The sequence below is a fragment of the Opisthorchis viverrini genome, assembly GCF_000715545.1.
Source record: "Opisthorchis viverrini unplaced genomic scaffold opera_v5_7, whole genome shotgun sequence".
NCBI lineage: Eukaryota > Metazoa > Platyhelminthes > Trematoda > Opisthorchiida > Opisthorchiidae > Opisthorchis > Opisthorchis viverrini.
In genome coordinates, this window is record NW_008751663.1 from 108795 (window position 1) to 121900 (window position 13106).

Here is a 13106-nt window from a genome sequence, read left to right on the forward strand (position 1 = left end):
CTGCATTCGTTTTGGAATCTTGTTATTAATCATTATAATTATTACCACTAGTGATTGGGCCTGAGTTGGAAAAGCTTTTCTCTGGATAGGCTTCTGAGATTGCTTCTGTGTTAGTGCTTGCAAGTGAATGGCGTTTGTGTAGTAACGGTCTTTTCCTCCGCTTAGTCCTCAGTCTGAGCCTCCCAAACTAGCGTTCACGTCAAAACAGCCACCAAGGTGCACAAGGTATATGAACACCCAAAATCTAGTCAAGAACACCCATACTGCGCTGTATGTATTTAGTATCATCGGCGAAAACTTTCTGGAAATTTTGACGCACTCTGGATGAGCTGACATTCGGCCAATAATTGGCTGTTGGGTCCAGACTTTCGACCTTTGGCTAATCCTGCGCGGGATAAGTTTCTTGGCCGTAGCAGCACCTAACTGCGAGTGGTAAAGCAGGATTGGTGTGGAATTCCGCCTGACAGTTTGGGTATTTCCCAGCCTTGTATGAGGTCGCCATGATGGTTTTAGTGTACCAGTGAAAGGAAGAAGGCCTTCGCAGCGGAGTTATTTATTAGAAAATGCCAACTGACCAGTTACAGACTATTGGACAGGGAAGCCAAATTCTCATTTGCATCTTATTTGCAACAACTGGACATCCATCTCCTAAAGGCGTCCTCCTGAAATTTCCCGGATATTCATTGACTGTCGCTCAAATCCAAGCAAATGGTACAAAGCGACTCCACAAATTCCGCAACAGATCTCCCTTTTCAAGAGACGCAAATCGAATTTACAAGAAGAAAACATACTACTCGCATGCCTCCCTATCAGTAGTATCACCGTTACACCAGCACTAGCCATTTGCCGGAAATGTGTTTATCATCTGTCGTTATCATGTCCTCCGGAATGTGGGCAGAACGTTTATAACAGACTCCTTCCAAACCAGGTGTAAGTGTTTTCAGGATTGAATACAGTTGAACAGATGAAATGTCTTCCTCTGCATTGGTGGCATTCTTCTGCTAAATCTAGTCATCCCAGCGCAATAGCCTTGTTGAAATATTCGACTCAACAAACAAGTAGTCAGGTTTTGGCAACCGACGACCATTGTGACGAAGCAGAACAGCCGATACGTCAAACGTCGAATGTATACACTGATGTCAAATGTAGTCGACTGCAATGTAATTTCGTGCTGACGAATGTCTTTGAAACCATCTCCGCCAATGGCCTCTGTTCGGTTGGCATCATCAGTGGTGCGACACGGACTTGGAGACTTGCTTGAAGCAGGGTGTGGACTCTTTCTTATATTCCCGAAAGCCTGCAAATTAAAAGTACATGTTTAGTGGTGCAAATTTGGCCCTCGGCGAAATAATCATATACTCCATATGATTGAGTTTTCACGGAAACATGAAACTTAGCTTCCCAGCTATAGGTGCAATTTTTTTCTGGTAAAATGTTTTGTACGGTCAACTTAGTGCTTTTTGGGTCACATTTGAATAATGTGTTTCACGTCAATTCACACACCCAATCCGCTTGTTTTCGTCTCCCTTCTAGCGATTTACCAGGTGCTGACCTCTCCGTAGGTCATGCTTCCTCTATGGATGAACTGGATCGCAGGACGGAACGGGAAGAAGAATCCCTCTCTGCTGACGAATTGCGTTCGATTTCTGACAGCGAAGGTACGCCGATTATACTTATCGAGTTATAGTGCTCACGTGTGGAGCCTTATGATTGTTTTCGTTACATCTCCTTTAGAGTGGACAACATTTTATGGTTGCTGAACTATGTAACTCGCTTTTATGGACAGCGAATCAATAATTTGGTCGGATGAAGTCCAAACTTGTACCGAGTTGTCAATTGGTTCATGTTGGATATCATCACGGACACACTATTCGAAGACCCAGCTAGGGATTCGAACTTGCAACCTCTCCGTGTGTGGAACCTCAGTTGACTTGCATGTCCTTCTGTCTGGGTTGTGATTTTTCCTCTTTTGTACGTCCTCCGGGTGCTAGTTACCCAAGATAATATATCGTTACTCTGAAATTGTACGATCCAGACTAACACACAAAACCCGATCTTTATATCCTTCTCTGGATCTACACTCTATTGCAATTTAGTTCATCCATAAAGCTTCCACATCAGATAAATTCACCACAAGTAGACCGAAGCAGGCAGTCCAAGTCAGCTCCCTGTTAAGCATTAAGAATAGGTAATCCATTGCAACTGTAACAAAATTTGTTTAAAAAACTTTACAACCTTTCTTAATGTTTACAGCTTCGGAGGCTCCGTATACTTTGGCAGTTGCTCAGGCCGACTTCGTGGGGACTACACCACGTGAACTGTCTTTCCAACAGGGTGACGAGATAGTGTTATATCGTCGCCTCAACAAACATTGGTGGGACGGACAACTGGTGACTGACTTGACTGGAACCCGTGGTCTTGTACCACATCTCTATGTGGTTCCGAAAACTGCGCTGGCGTGCTTATCTGCAGCTTCCGACGAAGGCCAACTCAATGAAAGTCAAATGGAAGAGAAGGGCGAATCTATGGACGCATCTGATGAGTCCGCGGATCTTTTGGATATCCGGGAAGGGTCGACGAATGCTGAGGAGAAACAGCAGTCACAGCAGGATCTTCCCATGAAAGCCTCGGAGATAAACTATGGTAATATAGGTACTGAAGTCGCCAGTAAACACAATACTGCTGGAGAAGCAGTTGATCAAAAGAACGTGATGAACACATCCGTTTATGAGAATATGACGGAGCCACATACATCTGTCACTGTCCCGGTACAACCTCAATCTTGCCAAGGATCCGTCGAATGTACGCACAGCTACTGTTTTTACCACCTGGTTATTTTATCTCAACATCCAGTATTGTTCACATTACCGGTTTTTAGTTACTATCCTCTTACTACCTCTGGGACCCCTGGATTCCAACGTAAATCTGTCAGATCAAGTGATATGTGAAATTCTCTGGGCATACCTGTCTCATTCCGTTTTCCATATCCGCTGATGTTACTTTCTTCATTGTTGTTTACTTCTCTCATCGAGATAACCAGCGTCACGAATGCCACATTAGGACCACCTCTTGGACCTGAATGTAGGTTGCACATGAACGAAATCCTCGTTTCGGTTCACTTGTCTCTGTTCGCCCTTCAATGCAGTTGGGTGAAAAACAGGTTTTCGGATTCTGTTTGGATTAGCCTCTCTGACCTATTCATCTGTTTCCGTCTGAGGTACCCAGTGCACCGTACATTTAGGCCTATACTGATGTGCATACGATCAAGCTGAATACAATCCCCCCTTGTTATGACGTCATCCCTGTCTTTCCGGAAAAAAGTAAGGGTAATTGGTGTCAACCTCGACGGGATGTGAAGGTTCCGTTATATTATTTCGACTGCTCCGTGGGCCGTCGCATTTTCCAGCATACCATCAGTCACGCCTATGCTTTGTTCGGGAAAAGACGTAAACTTAAGTCGAATATCTGCGAGGCTGTGCAACTGGACATTGTTTCAGGCTTACGCTGATGTGGAAGGTGACCTACATTTTGACTTCAGTTACCGCCTCCTCTCTTGTTGTTCCTGCGTTCAAGGTTTTTGTTGACCCGTCACGCATGCGGCCTTTAGCATTGCTTTGATCAATAATAATCAGTCTTGGGGGCGAGATGGACCAAGTGGTTAGAGCGCGAATTTACTGACCGGAAGGTCCATGGTTCGAACCCGACCTCTGTCACTCGACTTTCCCTGTCTAGGCTTGGGCGACCTGGCAATATCCCAGCCCTCGTGCCCCCTTCGTGTGGCTTGGCAACTAGACACCGAAAGAGTGCTACAGCTGGACGATTATTTTTTCAACAGTCTTGCTTGAATAGCACGTAGTGCCGATTGTGGTCTGCTTGTACATCTCTTTTCCTCCTGCAATATAGAACGTACTGTCACTTCGCCCAACGCCACCTTCAGCGCGCAATGTTAAAACTAGCTCCAGTCAAACCAGGTCTAAACGGGTGTGGTCAGCTAAGTCCAGTTGGTGTCGCCAACCGAAACCGCAACGGCGGTGACTTGACGATGGCAGATTAAATGCACAAATTCGATCAATGGAACATGCCTTGTTGGTGTGGCACGCGCACTGACTCATACGGCCTGTGACGCTATGAGCAGGATTTGTGTGACGGATACTGATGGGGTCACGGTACAACGAGGGTTACAATACGACCGTTTGTAAAAGGTCTCGGGTGGCCAAAGGCGAGGTTGGTGTACTGGTGACTGACGGGATATGTAGGGCGTAGTATGTTTGTTATGCGAAACCAGTTATTTCGAATGCGATTAGTGTTTGTGAATGTGCTCCTCTGTCGCCCTCTCTCCAGTTTATGGACCATTTTCCTATTATATCCGCTTTTGTCCTCGGTGGGTTTGAAAAAAATACCGATAATTGGCAAACAGGATTCCATCAACATAGGCTGTTTGAGTAAAACCTATTGTGAAAATATTACTCCAGATCGCAAGTAGATCTTCAAGATAGTGCTTTTGTTTCTGGATTTTGAGTGTTCAAGTTTCATGTAAACCTGTTTACATGTTGAAGGATGCAAAGAACCATGTTTTCGTGTCATAAGTTTATATTTGACCATATCTAAGGGTGGTTTCGGAACATTTCACTTATGTAACATCCGCCAGATGCCATTCACCTTTTGATGCAACGACATTTCTGTTTCTTCTTAACCAGCTCCATCCATGCCAGTGCCAGGTTCAGGACGTTCTCAGAGTATCCCAGTCACGGGCTTGTTTCCATCCAGTTCTCCAATAACCGCTGATGTAAACCAGCGCCGGACGGAGTCCGTCCCCAGCCTCCAACACTCAAGCGCATTACGTCATACTGTCAGTTGCTCTCTTTCTGCTCAATTGAGCACACTACCAGAAGACGAAGCCGTAACCAATCAGGTCACTTTTAGGGCCTCTCCAGTTTGCAGGCATACCTCGTCGAACGTAACATCAGCAGAAAACGAAGCACAGGCACGTTTTCTGTCACATGCTGACATTGACAACCAACTGGCTGAGGTGAGTTATTTATTTGAAATTAGCCCCCTTGCTCTCTACTGAGACTGATGGAAAGCAATAAAAAAAATTTGAAGGCAGTATGAGGAGGTCGCCAAACCACTGAAAAGCGAGTGGAGTTACTCCTTCAAAGGGAGATCACAGCAACAATCGCAGTTGTTTGACCTTTTGTGCGAACCTGTAATCAAATTTAAGCTCAACCAGTGGAAGTTCTGACGCCTTCTGGATGCAACATTGGGAACCGGCATTCGGCCAACACTGGATCATTGTTGGCTGCTAGGTCCAAACTTTCGACCAATCAGATCTCGGCTTGATGCCGGATCGGAACTTTTGGCCAATCTTGTGCGGGGTGCACATATCGGCCGTATCAAGGCCTAACTGCGAGCGGTAAAGCAGGATCAGTGTGGACTTTCGCCTAACAGCGCCAACAAAAGACTCAGCTGAATCCCGGCCGAATCTCTCGTTTGTGTTCTTCAACTTGTGTGCTGTACCAAGCCCCACCCATATTCGGATAGTGCACCAACTGAAACATGAGACGGAAACATTCAGGTTCGGTGAGTGTATAACGGAAGAAGTGTGAAAAAATCAGGTAATCCTTCGGCGTGTCTCTGAGAAGATGATTCCACTGGATGTCGAGATCTCCAGGGGTCATGGGTCCCACAGGAGTTTGATGTTCATTATACACTGCTTTCTACAACCGAGATCTCAGGCACCCTGACCATATCCGCTCGAACGCTGACGGAAGGTGTATAGCTCAATTATGAATTCCGATCAACAAGCCAACAACTAAATCCCCGGCTTTTTGAGTCATTTGTTAATCCTCAGGGTACCCAACATCCCACTTGTGGAGTAATCTTAGTGTAGAACTTCCCTATATGCAGTCAGCCATAGGCGGGAGAAACTGAAAAGTCAGGGACCGAATTCGAACTTCACGATTCTGTCTTCTGGCCCTTTGTTGTCCGAACATCCATCGACGACTACGTTGTGGATTGCCGTAGACCTATGGCCTTGTTATGTCAGCAGGCTAACTGCTGAGCATTTTGTAACTTCCAATTAGTTGAAAGTTGTGAACTAACTTGAGTCATTAGTTCCACGTAGTATCGGGTGTCGCATTCTGTTCAAATTGCGTGGGTCTCTGGACCTGTGTTAGATATGCAAGATTCCTTACGTCGCCCCGATTTTATAAAGCACGTTTACACTTGGTCCTACGTCACTCCAGCCTTCTAAATGATGTTGTGATCAGTCAGATTCTAACCATTTCACCTTCGTGATACTAAGCCTATCACTTGCTCAGTGGCGAACTCAGGCTGAACGTCGGTGGCTCTCAGGTCAACAGGTGATATCTCTGATCCTGGAATCCTTTACTAATGAGTAAACTGATAAGTCAAGATACTATACTCATTTGTTTCACATGCTCATCGCCGTCACGCATTACACAAACAACGGACGACAGGCATCTCAGCCGGAGTATTAGAATCAGTTGTCTTCGTTTATTTTGGCCACTCACAGATTCCACTCTTCCTTGTTTCGGTCTAATCCAGAGGGTTTACATCATTCTGGCCACTTTCAGGTAATAAACTATTTATCCTCAATCAATCAGTGTCCTCTAGCTTTGTGACCCTCAGAATCCCAGTGTTTTGTTTTCAGCAACTGGCTAGACAGCTACATCCTTTACATACAGTAAATCCACCTGAGAAGCAAACAGCATACTTCGGTTCTGCTTGTGTTCACTCTCAGGACGGACCGCTACAGCGGAACCTCTTTTATGACTTCATGCCCGTGTACTTGACATCGCTTTACTTGTCAGGTGCTTTTGGTATCTACCAGTTCTTCACACTGACCGATTTGCTTCTGATCTCCAACAAAAAACCACGCACTTTTTGGCGGCACGCTGATAACTCTTCGACATCCCACGACCGGTCTCACCCTTTTTAAGACTGATCAGGTAGACGCTATCCCCAAGTATCAGTTAACCTTATGTTCTGCTTGAACATTAAATTTTGCACAGTTGGTGAAACCCATTTGTTTGCGAATTAAGCTGAGGAGTGTCATAAACGAGGGATTCAGTTTTTCATTAAGACCAGCCTAGTTTCCAAGTGCGCGTAATTATGTAATGTCTTGCCGTACTTTAGTTTCGCATTATAGTCTTGCCGATAGGCTTGCTCCTCTGATATCTGCGTCGCATTTTTTATTCAGTTCATGAGAAATCTCAACTCACTTGAACGAGCCGATACAGAAGGTAGTAACTTACGCACTATGCAGCGTACACGAGAACTCAGTCGGAAGTTTCAGCTACCCTGTCCAAAGCACACTCCGGACTTGGTTATGGATCTTCCCTTGACAAACGATCTCAATGTGTTGCGTCGCACAGAATCGGCCCAGACCACACTACCCCCTAATCTCGATAGCAGTTCAGCTGATCATTTTGCAGAGCAAGGTGTGGATACAATGCGAAAGCGTCCAGAACAGCGTCAAGACTTCCCCGGTTCAGGGACTGCTTCTGGTTCTGGTTCCGTCGGCAAAAAACCTTCTGTTTCCCTCAATCCGGATTCCCGTTGTCTATCCCCAGCCGCCCGTCCTTTGGAGGAGGAGCCTAAACGGATATCGATCGCGGATCGAGTTGCCGCATTCGAGGCCTCTTCTCCTAGCTCTGATACTCCACCTCGTCTGTTCCCTCGTCCAGCGGTTGCTCCAAAACCACCACGAGAGTGATTTTTCTATAACTACGAATAGACATTTTCCAAATCTGTCACCAATGACCATCGGGTATCATAGCGAGTCCTCCGAGATGCTAAACCAAGGACCCAATTTCTTTTTCCAGCTGTGGCTACACTGAGCTTGTTGACGCTAAATTTGGAACGGTTTTAAACCACAGCTGATATTGTCCTCTCTACTGTTTCAAACGTGACTTTTGATTAATGGATTATTATTTTTTCTACCGGTGGTGACCCTTCGCGATGCGACTTCTTCTGCCAACTCCGTTGCCCCGTGCAACTCATCTGTAAAGTTTGAAACAACGACAATGCTATTTTTCTTTTTTCTTCTGAGTTTGATAGTTTCACTCCCCCCGTCCCGCCCGGAACGGATGCGTACCATGGCGGCGGTACTACTGTTATGTTGATGTTTCTGCCACTGCTGCTGGTAGCGTACCTGCGTTCATTTGTATCTTCTCTATAATAATGATCATTCTTTTCCCAAAGGTGCTTGGCTGGGAAGACTTTGTGTTTCTCTAGTTTTCTCATTCACTCCTTTCTTGACTTGAACGATAATGCATCATGACATTGTCGTACACAGACACAGTTTTATGCTCACCCTGTTAAAATAAATACACACTATGTTGCCGATCGCTTACGGTCGTTATTCGCCCCGGAGTGTATAACTGGTGTTCCCAACACTGATTGAATTAGGGTCAACCTGATCGATGTAAACACAGCAAAACCATGCGCATCCTGCTGACCGCTTTTGTTGAGTTGGTTAATAAGATGACCTCCAGACATCCTCGTGACTACAATAGTTATGCACCAATTACAATTTCCACTCGAAATCAGTCATAGAACTTTAATAATATGATAACAGAAGCGCCGTGCCGGGTTGTATCGACATTCTTGACACGTTCCATTGGTAGCGCCTGCTCCTTTTGGTTTTTTATAGTTTACTTCCTGTACCCAGTCCTTCTACACGTCTTCGTAGATTTCATTTGTTCCTACGACCTCACATCCTACCTAAATATCACCACCTAACTGAATCTCGTTAACAAGTTTCACTCTACTACCTCACAACATGTTCAACCAAGTTCAGCCCGTAGTACCGGAGCCGAGTTGCCCTCACATCAGTCTGCTAAGTCACATATTTGGCGTTTTGTTTGCACCACTCCAGACGCTTGTAAAGCGCCATGCACATGCTGCTGGTTTGTTAACCTTGACAGCGCGACATCCACAATAGTCATCACCCTGAAACATCCGTGTAGCTGAACTGGGAATCATGAATCTGAGTTGGATGTGATGGAATTGGCTGTTCGGAGAATTCAGTCTTGCTGGCAGCTACTTTCTGATGTCAGCTCACCTCAACTAGGGCTGAACACGTCACTAGAAAGATGCAGGTAGCCGGTTCTGATGCTTATTTGAAACACGTCTAGTTTGGGTTTTAACTGAAACGAAGGATCGGCAAACCTTTGTTGGTTGTTTGCTAAAGCTCCTATATTGTGTGAGAGGTGCAGGTTCCCCTCAGTAAACCGCAGTTACGGTCTACTTCCGCTTTACATGTATTACAGCACCCAAGGTGTTATCAACTGACTTCTCTTTCAACAGTTCTGTTCTCACTGCTTCGTTCAATCGGGGATCACCGTGTTTCGAATAAAGCAGGTCCATACAATAGTTGGATTTCATTAGTCCTGCTCGAGCCAATACTCGGAATGTGATAGACATGGCAAGCAAGTGCAGGGCCAGGAGACTGTTTTATTCAGACCTCCACGCATTGACCAATATGGAATGAGAGGCTCTGTGAGTGTCACGTGCACTCCCCATTATACTTAATTGGGTTATGAAGGTGCACAAACCGTCACACCGCGGCGGGATTCAGTCGCTTTATAGTGGACTAGCAGCTTGTTAGAAGGGGGACAAGAAAAGGTGTCATCGTTACGAAATGAGACACAACCGCTTCTTGAAGGGTACATGATTTTAGGATCAGTGAAGTGTTTTGATCGTTACCTTGGAGGGAGCACCGCAGTCCAATAAACGAACCACAAAGTTTGAACCAGTTATTCAGCAGCCCCCTTGAAAAAGCCTGCTAAATTATTACAAAGTCACTGAGGCCCATCTCAAGATGACGTGAAGTTTCAAGGAATATCTTTCTCTCAGTTTATGATTAACGAACACAATTGCCTGGAATTTTCAATCATTTCTTCCGACTACTGGACACCCAGTTTGGTCCGCTTTGTCTGACATTTCTATCTCTCACACACTCACACTGTTGGCCACTCCTAATTCTGTCTTATGTAGCTCAATATATCGTTGATGGTATCTTGGTGATCAAGTGCCCACAGATAAGGCTGTTTACTTGGTTAATGAAATCATCCTCAATGTATTAACGCCTGTCTATGTGTTCTGAAGTTTCACATACGATTCTTGACCCCTCTGTAATTTCGAATGCTTAGAATTCGCCCTCGGGCGCGTATATTTTTCCCTGATATGAGCTGACCATTGGATTCACAGACGGTAGATCGAGTAGATCTGAAGAACACTAACCGTATCTCATTGAAAAGCACTGAGAACACTATCTCGCTGAAGCTTCCCTAACAACACTGCCAAATACAGTGGTTCAGTTCATGCAAAAGATGGGTCTGACCGATATACTATAGGGAGAAATTGCTTATGGTGAAAAGCATGCACTTCGAATTATCTCATCAACCGCTACGCTATCGCAACGCTTCAGTTGATCGTAGCAATGATAACCGAGATGCTGAAGGCGGCACTGTAGCTTGGTCTTCCACAGTCAACCTGTATTTACGTAAATAAAGGCTGACAATCTAGGTGAAATCGGCTTGTGGCTTCACGATTTTAGAGGGTCTATCTTAGCCGGATAACGGTGTTGTGCAGTAAACAGCAAGTACATAAGATTTTGTATTAAGTTCGGTTGCGTATTTGTGTGCACAGATTCGGATTGAAGTTGGAACGTGTACACGAAGCAGGATTGGCTTTTCCGAACTCTGTATACAATGATCATTTAGCGTAGTCAGATGACCAGTAAAACTCATTTGTTCAATGCCACGGTAGCGTAATCTTGTGACGTAAATTTTTTCCAATACAGGATTGGTTACTGGGGCCTGATCCATAATGCCCAATTGATTGTTAGACACACCGAGTTTGGGTGACGTAGCAGCGTGGCAAACGAGTCACTCGGATCTGGTTTGTGGGCCGTCTGGCAATCGATGAGAACTGTTTTCTGGCTTGTCTCGGTAATGACTCCTGTGGGGAGTACATCACACAGTCCTAACGCTCGGATAAAAAACTTTCACTGCAAATAGGGTCGGTTCTCTAGGTTAAATATAGCTTACTTGAAAAGAAAACTATCGATCAAGCAAGCTTTGCTTCCAACTCAAGCACGTAAATCAAAGCCTCACACCCGTGTACAGAAATATTGAGGCTACTCTGCAGGTTGAGTAGTAGCTCTACTTAGGAGGACAGCTCGATTCATCTCGAAATAGTTACTACAGGTTACATATTGCCCGAACTGTTATAAAAAAGGTCTGGTTCATAATCTGATTCTGCATGAAAGTCTGTTCTCCCAACGATATTCTATTGTGACCTAGATCGGTGACAAACTATTCGGAATATTTAACTTTGCCTCTCGTGGAGGGAGGTCGCACAAAATGTGAACTCTCCCACTATTTTGGAGCCGGCAAGCGCTATCCACGGAATCATAAAGGTTCGTTGGTCTCTTTGAAAGGAAGTTTGGAAGAATGGCTTGCTTGGTGACCTGATGCCCATTCAATGGCACAGTCAGGAAAGGGCCTGGAAACGAACATGAAATTTTTGCAAGCTTAAAATCACTACTGATAAAAAAATTAATTTGATTGGCCGTATCAGAAGTCCGTCCAAAAATACAGCAAATTGGATGCTGAGGCGGTCTCCTGATCATTTCAGGGAGAAAGCTTTACCTCAAGAATCCCTCACAATCTTGAGAACAGGTCTTTCAAAGGGTATTTATTCTGTTTTGGGGGCTGGTTGTCTTTGGTTATGTTTCCACATTTTGAACTGTTTTCTGTAACTAAACCGGTCATTACAAATAACAATGAACAGTATTTCGACCTCTCTTTCTTTTCGCCAAGACAAAGTTCACTTAGTTCAGCAATCGTGCAACCATTCAGGACTCAGATGCATTTTGTGATGTGACGTACACAGAGGCTAAAAGAAACTGGTCTTGACTGAATGGGTGACCAAACCGATGGTGCATTAATCATATTTCACCAAGTTTACCCCGGTTGTCCCCTGGTGTTAATGGCGTGTCCGATAAGTCTGTCTGTTTCAGCATAAACTACGCTTGTTCGTCATTTCCCTTCAGTGCGGCCCTGGCACTCCGGGTACACGCACACACACACACACATGACAAGTGGTAGCATGTGTAATGGCGATCAATTCTGGTCGACCAGCGCTTACAACTTCCAGGGTCTAAGCACTCGTCGGTACACTCAGACAATCATGTCTGTCCAATAAGTGTGCTTGAAGGAAGACTGAACTACCAATTAATTGGTAAGCTTACACACAGACATGTGTAGATGGTCTTTTGCATTCGAAACCTTTGGAAACAGTATCAAGGCTCATATGCAGTCCAATGCCAATTCAGGTTGTGCCGCGGCCTCCTTTTTTCAGCTGTGTGCTTGTTTGTCTCCGTATCGAAAATCGCACGAGAAAACAAACGGCGTAGTGAACTTTGAGATGATTGCCCTGGATTTTATAAGCGGCACACGGGAGCTGTAACGATCAGACTATTTGGGATAGGCCAGAAATTACGGGAAGACCTCCGATTTGTTGAAGTAGCTATGTGTTCACATCCGCTGTGGCCATTTTGCTTCCAAGAGTTTGTTTCGGGACACACCCAAAACCAGCTGAAAGCGGGATGATTATGAGAAACTCGCAATTGTTCTAGTGGACCACATTGTGAAGATGGGACCAGTTGTTGCTACATAAAATCCTTTAGTTGGTTCCTACCGCCTTGTGGCTACCGCAGCCGCTTTCGTCCCGAATGAGACTAAGAAAGCTTTGCCTTGATCAGAGAACTGCTGTCCATTCTGATGGTTTTACCCTCGCTTAAGACGTTGCAGTATTTGTTGTTGAATCAGGACGTCAAAATTAATCGGCGCACGATAAACTTCCAATCTCGACCTTTACCACGGACATTATCATAAGGAAACCGGTTGCTTTACCTCGTATCAACGGTAGGCAACCATGTTGCACAGATACTTTGACTTAGTTGACTGTGTCCAACAATCTCGGTTCGTTTTTCCTCGCAACCTAAATGCCAAATAATAGTTTTATTGTCATATTCCATTTCTGTAGATTTGCAAGTCAGCAGAACTATTTTT

At 44.9% G+C, this 13106-nt stretch overlaps 1 protein-coding gene across 1 annotated transcript in view; it reads left to right on the forward strand.

Annotated features, from left to right (window-relative positions):
- Positions 1-8375, forward strand: part of T265_00680 (hypothetical protein) — a gene marked incomplete at both ends in the record, with an annotated part of 50993 nt that extends 42618 nt beyond the window's left edge. Inside the window, 4 exons of the mRNA XM_009164529.1 lie at positions 1534-1658; positions 2254-2802; positions 4698-5029; positions 7223-8375. Coding sequence (XP_009162793.1) covers positions 1534-1658; positions 2254-2802; positions 4698-5029; positions 7223-7738 — 1522 coding nt within the window. The remainder of the gene's footprint in view (positions 1-1533; positions 1659-2253; positions 2803-4697; positions 5030-7222) is intronic.
- Positions 8376-13106: the final 4731 nt, after the last annotated feature.